General features: G+C 40.5%; 1 protein-coding gene across 1 annotated transcript in view; it reads left to right on the top strand.

The window, feature by feature from the left end:
* Positions 1–16,170, top strand: part of LOC125447373 (histone deacetylase 9-like) — a 737,956-nt gene that overhangs the window by 471,956 nt on the left and 249,830 nt on the right. Inside the window, exons 12-13 of the mRNA XM_059654559.1 lie at positions 870–1,007; positions 5,384–5,585. Of these exons, the coding sequence (XP_059510542.1) occupies positions 870–1,007; positions 5,384–5,585 (340 nt within the window). The remainder of the gene's footprint in view (positions 1–869; positions 1,008–5,383; positions 5,586–16,170) is intronic.

Here is a 16,170-nt window from a genome sequence, read left to right on the forward strand (position 1 = left end):
ACCTCTGTCTCTTTCACTCTGAGATTTGACTTTGCTGACAAGTCTGTTGCACTGCAGCTAGGGATCTGTGTTCCCTTTTGATCCATCATTATGAACAAGATGTAATCACACTAGAGTGGTGCTGAGATATGTGAGGATGTTGCCAGAAATTGAGACTGTTTGCATTGAGAATAGCTTCGATAGGCTAGAATTTTTTTTGGATCAAGGAAGACAGGAATGATTTAATTGAATTATATAAGATTATAATGGATCTTGATAGACTAGAGATGAAGACTAATTTCCCTTTGCAAAGGTCAATTGGTAGAAAGGTTAGAGAGAAGTTGAGCAGAACATTTTTCCACCCAGAAGATTGTGGCATCTGGAACTCTGTTGGAAATACTAGTAGAAACTGAAACCCTCATTGTATTTAAAAAAGAAGAATTGTAATGCTGCAGCCTGCAAATCTGCCGACTAAGGCCTGGAAACTGGGCTAGTTCCTTGATGGCTAGCACAGATACAATGGGCAGAATGGTTTCAGATTGTACTACAAATAATCATAGAAAATGCTCAGCCAGTAAACTCAAAAACCCACCCTGAAGAATCTTCATTTAAAATCATAAGATATTTTTTGTTTACAAGGCATTTTATGTTTGAACCTCACGACTGCTTTACCTTGTTCTGCTGCTTTCAGTGGTTATTGGGAGATGACACACCCCCCCCAGCAGCTGTACTAGAAACAGAATGAACAGCATCTGGATTCCAAATGCTGTGACTTCCCATTTTGCTGGAACACCGTCATATGCTGTAACCTATGTATTACACAGAAGCAAATTTCAATATTGAGGTATGTGTGTGTCATGAATAATTCTAACAGTTCTTCTTTTCAACAGCAGTTGCTGCCACATCGCAGGATTCTGAATTGGGATGGATCAGTGAACACTCTGAATCTCTACACGTCACCATCATTACCCAACATTACTCTGGGTCTCCCAGCTCCAACTGCCTCATCTGCCTCCTCCCACATCAAAGTATGTAATAATTATAGGCCTAAAGTTACATAATCTTTTTAATCTGTCAGATTGGTCGAAGCACATAACAATCCTATGAGGCACGCAGGATTGTGGTCAGCCATTATAATAGTGTTGCCATGCTTAAAACAAAAATTACATCTCTGCTCTGAAACCACTGAGTAATGGGATCTATGCCATTGGTTTCCCATGGATCTAAGATCTTAATCACAATCAAAGAACTACTGAGCAAAGACCAGGTACTTGCCCATAGGATGTGAGTGAGAATAATTCCTGGGTGGTGTCTCCGTGACTGCTTCAAAGAGAATCACTGGGGGCCTGGAGATGGTCTACCCACTCACTTTTTATAATCTACATTTTGTATGAAAGAAAGAATCCAGGAAGTTTTTTTTAAGAAAAGCACAATATGTCTAGGAAGTTTAGACTTGGTGAGACTTCGGGGACAAATAAAGAATTATTCAGATAATAGAGGTGTTTTTCCTCTTCAGAGCATTTGCAAGTTGCTCAGTTCCCAGGCATTGCAGTGAGGAAATGTGGTTACAGAGCTTCCTTGTTACACCTTTACCCAATCCTGAGATTTATAGTTACTCAGAGATAATAGGAACTGCCAATGTTGAAGAATCCGAGATAACAAGGTGTAGAGCTGGATGAACACAGCAGGCCAAGCAGCATCATAGGAGCAGGAAAGCTGACGTTTCACGCCTAGACCCTTCATCAGATTATGTCTAAGTATGGCCAAACCCTCTGACCATAGTTTCCAAGATAATAAAATGTGAGGCTGGATGAACACAGCAGGCCAAGCAGCATCTCAGGAGCACAAATTTTGGTTAAAGGGTTAAAAACTACTTTCCTGAGATATTCAGACAGATTTGGCTGAATCACATGCAGTGTATTTGCCAGGCAAGCTTCTATCCCATGTAGTAGGGGAGGGGAAGGGGATTCTGAAATAAATAAGGAGAAAGGGGAAGGCGGATAGAAGATGGATAGAGGAGAAGATAGGTGGAGGGGAGACGGACAAGTCAAAGAGGCGGGGATGGAGCCAGTAAAGGAGAGTTTAGGTGGGGAGGTAGGAAGGAGATAGGTCAGTCCAGGGAGAATGTACAGGTCAAGGGGGCCGGGTGAGGTTACTAGTTAGGGGGGAAGCCAAGCGAAGGCTTGGGGACCACTTTGCAGGACACCTACGCTCAATTCAAAATAAACAACTGCACCTCCCAGTCGTGAACCATTTCAACTTACCCTCACATTCATCAGATGACATGTCCATCCTGGGCCTCCTGCAGCGCCACATCAATGCCACCCAAAGGTTGCAGGAACAGCAACTCGTGTTCCACTTGGGAACCCTGCAGCCAAGTGGTATCAATGTGGACTTGGCAAGCTTCAAAATCTCGCCTCCCCCCACTGCATCCCAAAACCAGCCCAGCTCATCCTCCCTAACCTGTTCTTCCTCTCACCTATCTCCTCCTCCCACCTCAAGCCACACCCCCATTTCCTACCTACTAACCTCATCCCGCTCCCTCGACTTGTCTGTCTTGTACTTGTAGTTTCACTATTGCTTTTTACCTGCTTACTGATACTGTAACATACAGGGCATGAATATGCATTGGGATTATGTCCAACCATCTAAGTAGCCAAACACAGCCGAAATTAAAGTTTCCTACCTCAGGCAGGTGTAGCGTACACCAGATAACTTGCAGCTGTCAGAAGTCCTGTAAGGAGGTAGTCAGTGAACATCCACTGCAGTTTCAATTCCTCTATCTTTAAACTATATGATTTAATTCCTTAATCTAGTCAGAAGTCTATCCTCCATGTACAATCCTCTCACATCAAAGGGTGTATGCTGAGAATAAAAACAGAGAATGCTGGAAACATTTTGCAGGTAAAGCAGCAGCTGTGGAAAGAAACTGAGTTAACGTCTCAGGTTCATGATCCCTTACTCGAGGTGAAGAACGATAGAAATGTAGCACTTTTTGAAATGGAGAACAGGAATGAAGAAAGGAGAAGGCCTGTGTACCCGTGGCATATGACAGTCACCTGAATACAAAATGAAAGTGTAAGGAAAGAAACAAATAAATGTTAAACAAACAAAATAAAATGAAATGTAATGGAGAGATAGTAAGAACTGCAGATGCTGGAAAATCTGAGATAACACGATGTGGAGCTGGATGAACACAGCGGCCAAGCAGCATCAGAGAAGCAGGAAAGCTGATGTTTCGGGCCCCAAAACATCAGCTTTCCTGCTCCTCTGATGCTGCTTGCATTGCTGTGTTCATCCAACTCTACACGTTTTTATGTCTGAAATGTAATGGGGACAGGTTATAATCTAAAATTTAAAACTGAATATAGAGTCGTGAATGCCCTAAATGCTGAGGCAAGGCTGAGATGCTACTCCTTGAGCTTGTGTTGAACTTCACTGGGATACTGGAGCAGGTTGTGGACAGAAAGGTCAGAGTGGGAGCAAGGTGGATAATTACAATAGCTAGCAACAGGAAGCTCAGGGTTGTGCTTACTGACTGAATGGAAATATGTTGCAAAGCAGTGACCCAGTCAATCGTCCTCCACATGATGGACGAAACCACACAAAGAGCAGCCAATGCAGTACACTAAACTTAAACTGAAAAAAAGCACAAGTAAATCCTTCTTTCACTGAGAAGGAGTATCTGGAGACTTGGTGGGTGAGAAAGGAGGATGTAAAAGTACAAGTTTTGCATTATCTGTACTGGGACATATTGGTGGTGGGCGAGGGAGGGCTGTTTAAGTGACCAAGATACTGAGGAAGGAATAAAAACAAAGTGCTGCAACAAACTCAGGAGGTGTGGCAGAATTTGCAGAGAGAGAAACAGTGAACATTTTGAGTCTAAATGACTCTTCTTCAGAACTGTTTTGAAATGTCAACTCCGTTTCTGTCTCCAGTGATGCTGCCAGTCTTGCTGGGTATCTCCAGCATTGTCTGTTTTATTTCAAACCTACAATCTCCTCAGTGTGTTGTTTTTATATTGTGGAGGAAATGGTTCCTTTGGAATTATGAAAAGGTGTAGCAGGGGAAGATATGTTTGTTGCTACAAAGTACCATGCCAGGTGTGGCAGAAAATGTACAAGATGAATATGGAGGTTGGTTCAGTAGAAGCTGAGGACTTGGGGAACCATATCATATTTCTAGAGGGAGTGGATGGGCAAGAGCAGAAGTTGAGACAGGAAAAACTGAGTTCACTGGGGCAATAACAGATTAAAATAATGTCTACCAGGATAACCCTGTTTCCAGATTTTCAGAAAGGAGTTAAAAGTAGATGTGTGTGATTGAAGAAGTTATGAGGTTGGGGTCTCTGAAGTCAATTTCCACAGTAAAAATAAGCTTAGTGACAGGCTTGGAAACAATGTTTTGATCTTTGTTAGTTAGGTTAATGTACAGAGGAAATGGAAGGGAACATCAGAGATTTAGTTTCCAGCTTCTGCTGGCAGGAGATCAATACATCAGGCAACAAGATAGAGTGAAAGGAACAAAGCAATTGAGATGTCCAATCTCATGGTTCTGGAGAAGGTAACAGGCCACAGAAAGGGATTCACATTAAGAAGAATATTGGAGAAAAAAAGTTCACTAATGGGGGTTGGGGAGGGGTGGTGGTGGCAGAGTTTATAGCTAAAGAAGTAAGCATGAAGACAGAGACGAAAGAATAAGAACTCAGTGCTAAACTGAACTTGAAGTTCTTTTAGTATGAGGAGAGAAACCAGGCCTTTGCTGAGGACCGATTATTTAGACTCCGAGATAGCATGGTCAGTAACTAGACTTCTGCAACATAAAACTCTAAACCTTGAGGTCAGATCAATGCCAACAACCATAGATCAGATACTTAAATGGTTGTGGAGGTAGGTGGAAATGTCTACTCTTGCCCCACCAATAGAGTGCTGACCTCATAATGCTGTCTGCAGGCCATTTCTGATCCAGAAGGATCATTGGGTGGTAGCCATCTGCACATAAGTGTCAGCAACCTATTAGGCCAAATAAAGAGCCCATTAAGGTTAAGCATGCCAACTGCAATGTTTTAGTTGGCATCTGGGCCTCTCGCTAAGGCTAAAACATGGGCACGTAATGTAGGTAGCATCTAGCTGACCATTCTGGGGATTGGGGTGTTCAAATAGCATTCCATCAACCCTGAGAATTTGTGCCAGCTCTCAATCTTTTATGGGCGGAATTCTAAAGAGAGCCAAACAACACACCATCTTCACTATTCTGCTTTCTTGATTGGGGTGAAGTGAATAGAGTTGTAGGGAGATCTAGCAGATGTACCATTTTTTCAGACATATTACACTAGAAAAGGAAAACAAACCCAGTAGTGTAATTGTGGCTTAAATATTAATTTCTAGATATATATTTGTTCCAGGCCTCAACAACAAACCAAAGTACTGACAGACAAGCTATTCCGGGAATGACAGCCATTACTGGACAGTTCAGAGGAGGTGCTCCCTTATCTTCTTACTTAACGCCTGCTCCTTTTGATGGAAAGGTTAACAGCACCCATCATGCCTTGCTACAGCATGTACTTCTGATGGAACAGGTTCGAAAGCAGAGTCCCCTCACAACGGGTGAGTTGTATTTGCAAGTGAAACTTTTGGATTCTAATTGAAAGTTTGGAATTTGCTGAGATTCTTTCCGTTCAAGTGAGAATTAACTGTACGTAAGGACTTCTAGAAAGAGGAAACATTTTAGAAGTATTCATAATTCTGAATCAAATATATACATATTTCAAAATTTTTACCTGTAAATGACATTTTGGCCCTGTACCTAGTTTAGTTAAATGTTAAGTGCATTATTTGTATCATTTTCTAGATAAATGGTTATTGTTTGTCCCAGACCAAAGTGTGAGGTTACAGTGGGTGGAAAAGAAGTGAAATTTAAAGAGAAGAACTGTGTCAGGGATAGTAAAGCAGTAAAAGGAAACTGAGGAAGGAACATAACAATTATAAAAGAGTCATTTAAAATTACAGTAAACGAGTTGAAATTTTAATCACCTCAAGCCTTGAGAATGTTAAAACAAACAGAAAAAAATCTCTCGGAATTGCAGTATTGAATGTTCTTGGAATTGCAACAATGTTGGTAAGCTTTCCCATGCTTGGATTATTTCCATTATGTATTTAAGACGCTTTGAAACTGTGTTATAAAGGAATTAAGTGTTTCCCTTTTCCCTAGTTTACCTTATTTTCTGTTGTTAATAAGCTTTTATTTTGTTGTGTTTGTTAAAACAGAAACTTCAACATTGTGTGCTTTTGCTTTAGCAAAACATCACCTCTGTTAAACAAATAAATCTATCCAACCATGTTCCTTTTGGGAATCTGAATTGTCTGGTAATAACATCTACTAGATATTCCCGGAACAATTTGGATCGTGAGATCATAAAAATACCATGTGCTTTTATTTTCATCAATAACCTTTGATGTGGCACTTTATCAGATGTTTCTGAAAACCTAATTACAGTTCATCCACCAGTTCCCTTTTATTTACAGCTGATGTTACCTCCTCAAATACTCCAGTAGATCGGTCAAGTGTGATAAATGTGATGTTGGCGAATAGTGAAATTCCATACATTGGGATGGGAATATCATAACTCTTCTGTCCCTGAGTGTAGTTCTGAGAGGAAGAGGAGGTGGGTTGGTTGCAAACATATAACACAGCCGGTCTAATTTTCAATCTATTTGAATTAATAGAAGCAAAATTGGATGGACTCTGTTATAATCATGCAAGCTTTTACTGGACTTTGCTGTCTACATTGTAGCAGTTGATGTCAAGAGGAATGTTTATTTCCATTATACCTAAGGATTCATAAGCCAACAGGAGACCTACCTGTTTAGAGAATTACATAAAGAATAAGGACTAAAGGAAAAATAAAAGTGCAGCTTGAATATTTGATTGGATTAAATCATTATACATTATTAACTGAAACTTGGGTATAAATCCATCCATAAGCTCAGAGAGCTTATCTGATTTCTATTTCTGTAAGATGCAGTGATCTGAAATTAAAGGAATTTATGGATTTTAGACCATTTACTAATTGTGTGCTTTTTGGCTTGGAATTGCCAATTTGTTCAGATTGGTAGATGCAGGTTGTTCGGTTACAAAGTCCTTTATAAGATTAGAAAAATTAGTGGGCTAATTTTCATATGAAAGTGGTGTGCTTGCACTTTGGTGTGAAAGTCAGGATTAAGCCCATCCTCTCTTGGCTGGCTTGCTCAACATCCATTTTACAGAAGTCACACTGCCTGGAAAGATGTCTGCTCCACCTGGGAGGTGTGATGTGAGACGTATGATTTATTATATCATATCATTTATTTTAGTCTTTGCATTTTGAGCTAGGAGCATGTGGGTCTTAGCTAATGTATATGAGGGTTATTAATAATTAACTGGTCAGAATTTCTGGAGACATGTTTTTGTAAAGTAGTCTATGTCAGAGTGCGCTGACTCAGGGTCCCTCTGGAGTGATAATGTGAATTTGTTTGTATTGTGAGAGTTATATATTTGGAGAGAGCTCCCATTGAATGGCATTAGCCTATTTTTGGTTTAGAAGAATCAATAATTATTTTTCTGTTTAAATTAGAAAGCTTTTAGTTTCAGTTCACAGAAGACCTGGCTGAGGTCAGATGTAAGAGCAGTACCTCCTGGAGAAAAGGGTTAGTTCAGTATATTTAGGAAATAAGATTACCTCAATTTAAGGGTTTTACTTTGAAAATTCCAGACCAGAGTATTTTAGTTAGAAACCTAAAGGGCTTTTTTGGAGCTGAAACATATTTAAGCTCAGTTGGGTGATACACTCAAATTTGGGAATTAAAAGAAGTTGTTCAGTAAAATCCACATTGTAAAGAGAAGGGAACCATTTCTGGCATTTGAGTACTATAAATTGATGGTGTTACAATAGATAGAATTGTATATTGCCGTCTGTTTTGAAATCTTTAAAATTATGCTCAACTCATAGCTTGGTTTGTTCTGTTTTATCTTCATCTGTTTTGTATAATAAACATATCTTTTATTGTTAAAATCAAATTGGCATTGCACTGTGTTTCAGTAAAAGACCACCATGTTTAAAAAAAACTATTAAGCCAGATGCCAGTCTGACTGGCCCAGTCAGAACATCAGCTGGGATTTTAGTAGAAGAAATATGGCATCTGAGAGCTGCTGGCCACTCATACAGAAACTCGTAAACTTGTCAAAATTAAGTTACGGATCCTACCAGCTTGAGTTTGCAGGTTCAGGCAAGAAATAGGTGGACAGGACATGGAGGATTTGGGAATATGATTTCACCTAGTGGTCTGGACATTTGGTACCTGCATCTCATTCCATAGGTAAAGAAGAGTATTTATGAGCATTGGTAACACTCAACAAGAACAATTTCTTAACCATCTCTGAAAGGTGAGGTATAATTCAGTTAAAATATAACCTTACCTTGCCTGATGACCTAGTAGATTGTCTCAGTGCCAAAAGTGTTGTTGATAAAGAGGCCTCAGGCTTAAGGACAAGCTGCAATTTCCAAAAGTCACTCAACAGTTCACCTAATGAGAATAAGGTAAACCTTTCACATTCACAGGTCTTGCCCATAAGTGACAGGAGTAAATTTCAACCAGCATTTTGAACAAAAGTTTGTACAGAATCTTTCAAATTTAGCTTAATTGTATATTTACGTGAGCTGTCAACCAAGTGTGCAAAATTCACAGGCATTTGGAACCAAAAAGTATGATAATCAACCAAGTATAGACAAGGAATTTTCTTCACAACCCATCTTAGTGAAGTATAAATAACTAGATTCCCAGTTTTTAAATTCACTCATATGATGTGCGCTTTACTGGCTAGGCCAGTATTTATTGTCCATTTTCTAATTACCCAGAGAACAATTAAAGTTAACTATATTGCTGTGGGTCTGGAGTCACATGTAGACCAGACCAGGTAAGGATGACAGATTTTCTTGCCTATTTAGCGAACGAGATGGGTTTTTCCAAAAAATGAAAATAGTTTTATGGTGATCATTAGACTCTTCATTCCAGATTCTTAACGGAATTTAAATTTCCCTATTTGCCGTGGTGGGATTTGAATCTAGGTTCCCAAAACATTAGCTGAGTTTCTGGATTAATAGTCTAGCAATAATATCACCTAGCCATTGCCTCCTCATAACCTATTTTCCAAACCAACCTGTTCAGAGATGTTATCACACACCTCCATATAATTGTTCTATACGGATGAGTATTGATTAACCAACAGGAGCAGGTGGCACTTAAACCTGGGCCTCCTGGTCTAGGTATGCGGATGCTACTACTGTGCTACAAGGTGACCCTTAGTATCCTATCAACATCTCAAAACCTGATTCAGATCACCTTTAAACTTTAACAGCCCTACTCTAGAATCTCATGCATGCATTTCTGCTCAATCTTTATAACTGAAATTGAGTTACAAAGATTGAGACAATCTTTGAGGTTGATGAAGTTAATGAACTCTGCAATTTTGAAGAGAAGGCACAAGAGACATGCCTGCAACTTTATGTTCTTCTATAAATTTGAGAAGATTGCTGTTTAACTTCTGGGCTCGAGATCTTACAGAAAGTGAGGACAAGTGAATCCAATAGCTTCTTCCCCTGATTTTTGTTTTCCCTGTATCTTTTAGTATTGTTCTTTCTTCCATGCTCTGTCATCACCACTAATATATGCAATTTATAATACTCTAGCACAGCATGATTTATGTTTTATTCTTAAGTGCTTCGTAATGAGCTGAATTTAGCCAGCATAGCTTTCTATTCAGTTTCTCTGAAGAATTTCCCAAGAATCAATCACAATAGTCAGTATTACAGAAGAAAATAGGACCTCTGGACTTTGTAACATTCACTAGACCTGTAAAAAGGACCAGCACAATACATCCAACATTGACAATTTATGATAATCTAGAGAAGGTGATGGCTTGGGTTAATGTTGCTAGGTCACTAATCTGGAGACCCAGGCAACATTCTGAGATAGAATTTGAAACCCAACATGGCATATCTGGAATTAAAAGTCAAACGATGACCAATAAACCATTGTAGATTGTCATACAAATCCAGGTGATCGACTATTAGAAGGAAACTGCCTTAAAATTGGAAAGATCACCTGACATCAATTAGGGTATCATATAGGACAATGTCGCAAACACAACCTTGTTAAACCTACAAAGTCATATTTAGTAACATCTGGGGGCTGGTGAGCACTGATGCACAAACTAGTCAAACATCAGCCTGATATGGTCATACACAGAGAATTATATCTGACGCGTTGGGTCTGTCTTGTCCCACTGGCAGAAAGAGGTATATAGTTGGGATGCAGCAGCTCAACATAAAGGGGTCCTTAACATGACTCCTGACTCTATGAAGTCTCGTGGCATCAAGTCAGACATAACGAAGAAACCTCACGTAGCCCTTTGGCTCCCCTGCCCCTGTTGGTTAATAAAACTCATCCGTATAGAACGGTATATGGAGGAAGCACAGGGGGCGACAAGGGCACAGAATGTTATCTGGGTGGTACTCCAATGTCCCAACAACACTCAAAAAGCTTGAACACTATGCAGGACAAAGCAGCCTGCTTGACTGGCATCACATCAACAAACATTCAGTCCTTCCACCGCTGATGATCAGAAGACGCAGTATGTACCAGTGACTGGAAAGTTAGAGTTGACTAGCAGAAGAATGATTGATTGAACACAAACATTTGATGCAGTCATTTGAGAGTACACATGCATCTTGTAACATAAACTGTTGTCAGCTTTGAAAAGACGATTTCCCACAAGATAATTGAATTTAAGTACAGTCTGACCATAAGCGCAGAGACCTTGTGCTCCAATTTCCAATTGGATTTGTGTCTAGTTTCATTTTCCTAAAGAAATAAATGGTGAAAAATCCAGGCATGATTAAACTGACCTGATTCCTGCCTTCAAAGATCAGTTGGGTGAGTACTCACAATATTTGTCTGTCATAGAGACATTGGCTAGATTACAGGGTATTATCACAGGGCATTGACACATCTGATGCAGGCTGCATCTTGAATTTTTTTTGCCAACCTTGGAACAGGCACAATTCTTAATATATCGTGAAGTATAAGAAAGCAACCTGTAGTCTGGAAGGTTCAAGTGTAGACCATTGTTTATAAGTATATTTGTTGAAAACCATAATGTGTATCCTGCAAGTATAGTCTAGCTTGTAGTTTTCAACATAGTAGCCCTAGTAACATCTCGTATTCTAAACTTAGCTTTCCACCCCATCATTCACCTTCACATCACCCTTCCAGTGCCAGCCACCACAAGAAGCAGAGTTGGGAAATTTAACAAATTGATGCCCATGATTTCCTGCTAGCTATAGACAAAATATTGGAACACTTAGCATTTCTGCTGTGCACTCTTCTCTCCAATTCCATCTAGATAACTTAACCTTCATTCCCCCTATAACATTTGATAATGGTTAAGTTGGTCACACGTGTCTTATTACATCAGTATTCACATTATACTTGTGACTAATTTAATGGGATCAGAGCCAAAAAAAACATGCTTTGACAACCTAGCGCTCCAATATTTGCTTTCTTCTTCCATTTGTTGCAGCATTGCAGATTTCCTTCCATTATAGTCTCACGACAGCAAGATGCAGACAGGCTTTCATCTAACAATTTGTGCATATCTTTTCGAAAACCATTTTAATTCATAAAAGGACCCAGGCATTAAAAATCAAATGATTGAAGCCAGAAATGGACCTTTTTTTAACCTCTACGATGATAGTGTTCAGTTATTACCTGGCAAGTTCCCAATGTATGACTCACAGCAGCAGCTGAATTTTACAGGGGACATTAATATTTTGCCACCAGGGCTGCAACTGGGAATTAACTCCAAGTTGGCAACTTTGGGACATGGAGGCAAAACTTTGTCAATGGTGGCCAGTTAGCAACCTGTCAGCAAGGTCACCATCCAATTGTGCATGACAGGCCCACCCCAGGAGCTGGCTCCCAATCAGAGGGAACACAGTAGCCCCAACAGCACCACCACAAATGGTGGCCATTGCTGAGGATGTAGCTCAAGGATGAGGGAATCTGAGCGGCAAGAAGCCCTCTGAGAACTGGGGCCAGGCAGACATGTCCCAGGATTTGAGGGCTCAGTCGGAGCATATCATATGGTTGCCATCAGCTAGGATAGTTATGCCCTCTGAGGCCCTGGGAGGCCATCAGAGTAATGTTCATGGGTAAAGGACATGCAGCGACCCTTAAATGATGGTCACACCGCTGGTTTGTGCTGGTGAAATGTTGTGGTGTTGTAAAGACATGGCATCCCCAGCCAATATCTTTCGCTGTCATATTGCCCCTTTGCCTGCCTCACTGTTCAAAACGAGTGGGCTAAGGATATTCATTTCAGAAGTTAATTTGAATTCATGATTTTAGGTTTTTAATGTAGGTAAGCATTCTACTGTGTTGAAAAATAGCCTGATCAAAATTTACATTGAAACTGTATTGTGCAAGGGGGAGGAAAATGTCTGGTCTGATTCCTTCAAACATATGGATCTGGAAATCAACCCGCACATCTTTGAGCTGTCATTCCAGTAGAACACTTCAATCACGAAGCGGAAGTTTCAGGATCTCTGCAATACATTTATACCCTTCTACTATAAACATATTGCTCAAATCAAAGTTATGGGGGCATTGAGCATTTTTAGAACAGCTTTAAGCACTCAGGGCTGTGTTTGGTTTAATCCAGACTCAACTTCTTTAAGTGATTGCTGTCATTAAAAAAAATCTGAAAGTAACTGAAAAAAAACTGTCTATAAATACCAGTTCAAACAAAGATTTGACATCAGTTTTTAATTTTTGTTTTGGCATCACTGGAAATAAGATCAAAGTATTATTTTCTTTAAAGTACCAGTCAGAAGAAATGAATAGAAATGCTCTTTTATTTGCACATTGTCAGTCACTAACATGCAATAGAATTCTTTCATGGAATGGTTGCCAAAAGTATTTAATATGGTAATAATCTTGCAGCAGCCATGGAATTCATTAATCAGATACAGCATGCCCCTCTTTTTGAGTTGGTTTCAATGTCCTGCTTTGCAGTAGCGGCATACGCATCATTCCACCATGTTGCTAATCTTTATGGACCATGACAAACAAACATTTCCTTCTTTTAATTTGTCATTTAGATGACAATGTCCATTTTTAAAGCAGTAACTGTTGACGACGCTGGATATTAGCTGCAAATCAGCTCCTCATGGTTCAGAGATAATGGGAACTGCAGATGCTGGAGAATCTGAGATAACAAAGTGTGGAGCTGGATGAACACAGCAGGCCAAGCAGCATCTTAGGTGCACAAAAGCTGATGTTTTGGGCCTAGAGCCTTCATCAGAGAGGGGGATGGGGAGAGGGCTCTGAAATAAATAGGGAGAGAGGGGGAGGTGGACCGAAGATGGATAGAGGAGAAGATAGGTGGGGAGGAGAGTATAGGTGGGGAGGTAGGGAGGGGATAGGTCAGTCCGGGGAAAGCAAGATGATTGGAAGTGTAGGGTTGGATTTTGCAACTAAAGTAATAGTGAAGCTAACATGCTGACCTGCTTTTGTATGTGAAATTGGACAGCAATCTCTAGCAACTGCACAAGTGCAACTAAACACAACAGTCTAATACTTGCTGTGTAAAATGCCCTGTGCCACTAAAAAAACTGCCTGACTCATGGCTCAAATACATTGCATGACATGAAGTTCATGTACACACTTGGTAGATAGGGACTAGGCATGTGGCAATGTTAGGCCTTGGCCATGTAACACCTAGCACTTTTTAAAAGGTTGATTGTCGTCAAACAATCTCATTGGCATTAAATATTAATTTTGCAAACGTGAAGTCTCAATTTTTAGCAGTTAATTATCATTGAAGATCCTTTTTCCAAAAATACTCTCTTTTTTGTTTTTTTTCTTCACTGTCACTTTGACACTCTCTGTGCTCTAATCTTTTTTCCCCTCATGTTTTTTTTCATTTTCTGAAACCTTATTTGATATTTATTTCACGATTCCATATGAAGCTTCTCTCTCTGACTGTGAAGTTTAATAATAATTATTGAATCTGATCAGTTAGTGATATAGGTGGCTAGTTGCCATTTAGGTAATTCTTCAGGATGATTAATGCACACAACTTGCCATGCAAAACACCACTGTAAGCCTAAGGGCCATTACAGAACTCGCTATTTGTTTGCAATTCACAGCGGTATCTAATCTATAATATTCCATACTTGTGATTAAAGTAGGCATTTCTGCTTTATCAAGTGACAATTTACTTTCATCGCCTTTACATTTCATTGCTTTGTGAAATATGCCTTTTCTGGGTGGAAAACATGAGTTATTTATCATGTAAATCTATTGTCTTTAACAGGTTTAACTGTTAATAATGTACTGCACTTTATCTTTGAAACCAAATTGATCCATTATGTGCAGTTTGAATATTAGTGGAAAATGGGCAGTGGAGAACAGAGAGGAACTGGTGTCATGGTGAGCTGCTGCCATGTGCTACTGCAGTCCATGTGCTGTTGATGGACCCACAATGCCATTAGGGAAAGAATGTGCTGTTGATGGACCCGTAGTCATTAGGGAGGGAATTTGAGGGTTTTCATCCAGTGACAATGAAGAAACTACAATACATTTCCCTGTCAGGATGGTGAGTGGCTTAGAAGGGAATTTGCAGGTGGTGGTGTTCCTATGTATCTGCTGCCCTTGTCCTTCGGGATGGTAGTGTTCAGAGTTTGGAACTAAGGAGCTTTGGCAAATTTCTGCAGTACATATTGTTGCTACTGTACAGTGGTGGAGGGAGTGAATGTTTGCAGATTTGATGCCAATCATGTGGACTGCTTTGACCTGGATGGCATCAAGCTTCTTGAATGTTGTTGGAGCTGCACTTATCTTGGCAGGCCTTGAGTAATCCATCACACTCCTGACTTGCTCCTTGTAGATGCTTCGGAGAGTCATGAAATGAGCTAATCCCTGCAGTATTCCTGGCCTGTGATCTGTTTTCATAGCCACTTTATTTAACTGAGTAGAGTTTAGTTTGTGGTGAATGGTAATCCCCAGGAGGTTGAAAATAGGGGATTCAGTAATGGTAATGCCATTGAATGTCAAGAAGCGGAATTACAGTGTCGACTGTTGGAGATGGTTGTTGCCTGAAAGCTTTTGTGTTATGAATGTTACTTATTCGTCCAAGCTGGACATTGTCACATTTGAACATGGACTGCGTCAGTATCTGAGGAGTTGCAAATGGTGCAGGACATTATGCAATCACCAGTTCTGACATTATGATGGAAAGAAGGTCATTGATAAGATAGCTGAAGGTGTTTGAGCCCAAGACATTACCGTGACGAACTCTTGCAGAAATGTCCTGGAGCTAAGATGATTGAGTTTCAACAACCAGAACCAACTTCCTTTGTGCCAGGTATAACTCCAACCAGTAGAGTATTTTACTCCGATACCCATTGACTCCAGTTTTTCTCGGCCTCATTGATGCCACTCTAAGCCAAATGCAGCCTTGATGTCAAAAATGAGCAGAATTTCACGCAGTTGAGGAGGTATATGAGTGGCCACCTACACTGTATTGGTAGAATAGCAAGTTGTCTAAGGAAAGCTGGCCAGTCGTGATAATTTGCTGAGGGCACCTTTAACAGGCTTAGGGTGCAACTTTCACTGGTTAGTGAAAGGGTGCCTTTGAGAGCTATCAGCTAATCAATTGGCTAGCAGTTAAGATTAGATTAGATTCCCTACAGTGTGGAAACAGGCCCTTCAGCCCAACAAGTCCACATCGCCCCTTGAAGCATCCCACCCAGACCCATCCCCCTATAACCCACACACCCCTGGGCAATTTAGCATGGCCGATCCACCTAGCCTGCACAATTTTGGACTGTGGGAGGAAACCGGAAGACCTGGAGAAAACCCACACATACATGGGGAGAACGCGCAAACTCTGCACACAGTCGCCCGAAGTTGGAATCGAACCTGGGCCCCTGGCTCTGTGAGGCTGCAGTGCTAACCACTGAGCCACCGTGCCGCCCAAATTAAATAGTCACACCAGTGCCAGCACTCATTTGTGGCCACAGCAGTCCTGCGAAAAGAGATCCATGGTGACTGGACTGGTTTTTTTGTTAAGGAAGGACTTGGGGCTCCACGG

Source organism: Stegostoma tigrinum, chromosome 2, assembly GCF_030684315.1.
Source record: "Stegostoma tigrinum isolate sSteTig4 chromosome 2, sSteTig4.hap1, whole genome shotgun sequence".
Lineage (NCBI taxonomy): Eukaryota > Metazoa > Chordata > Chondrichthyes > Orectolobiformes > Stegostomatidae > Stegostoma > Stegostoma tigrinum.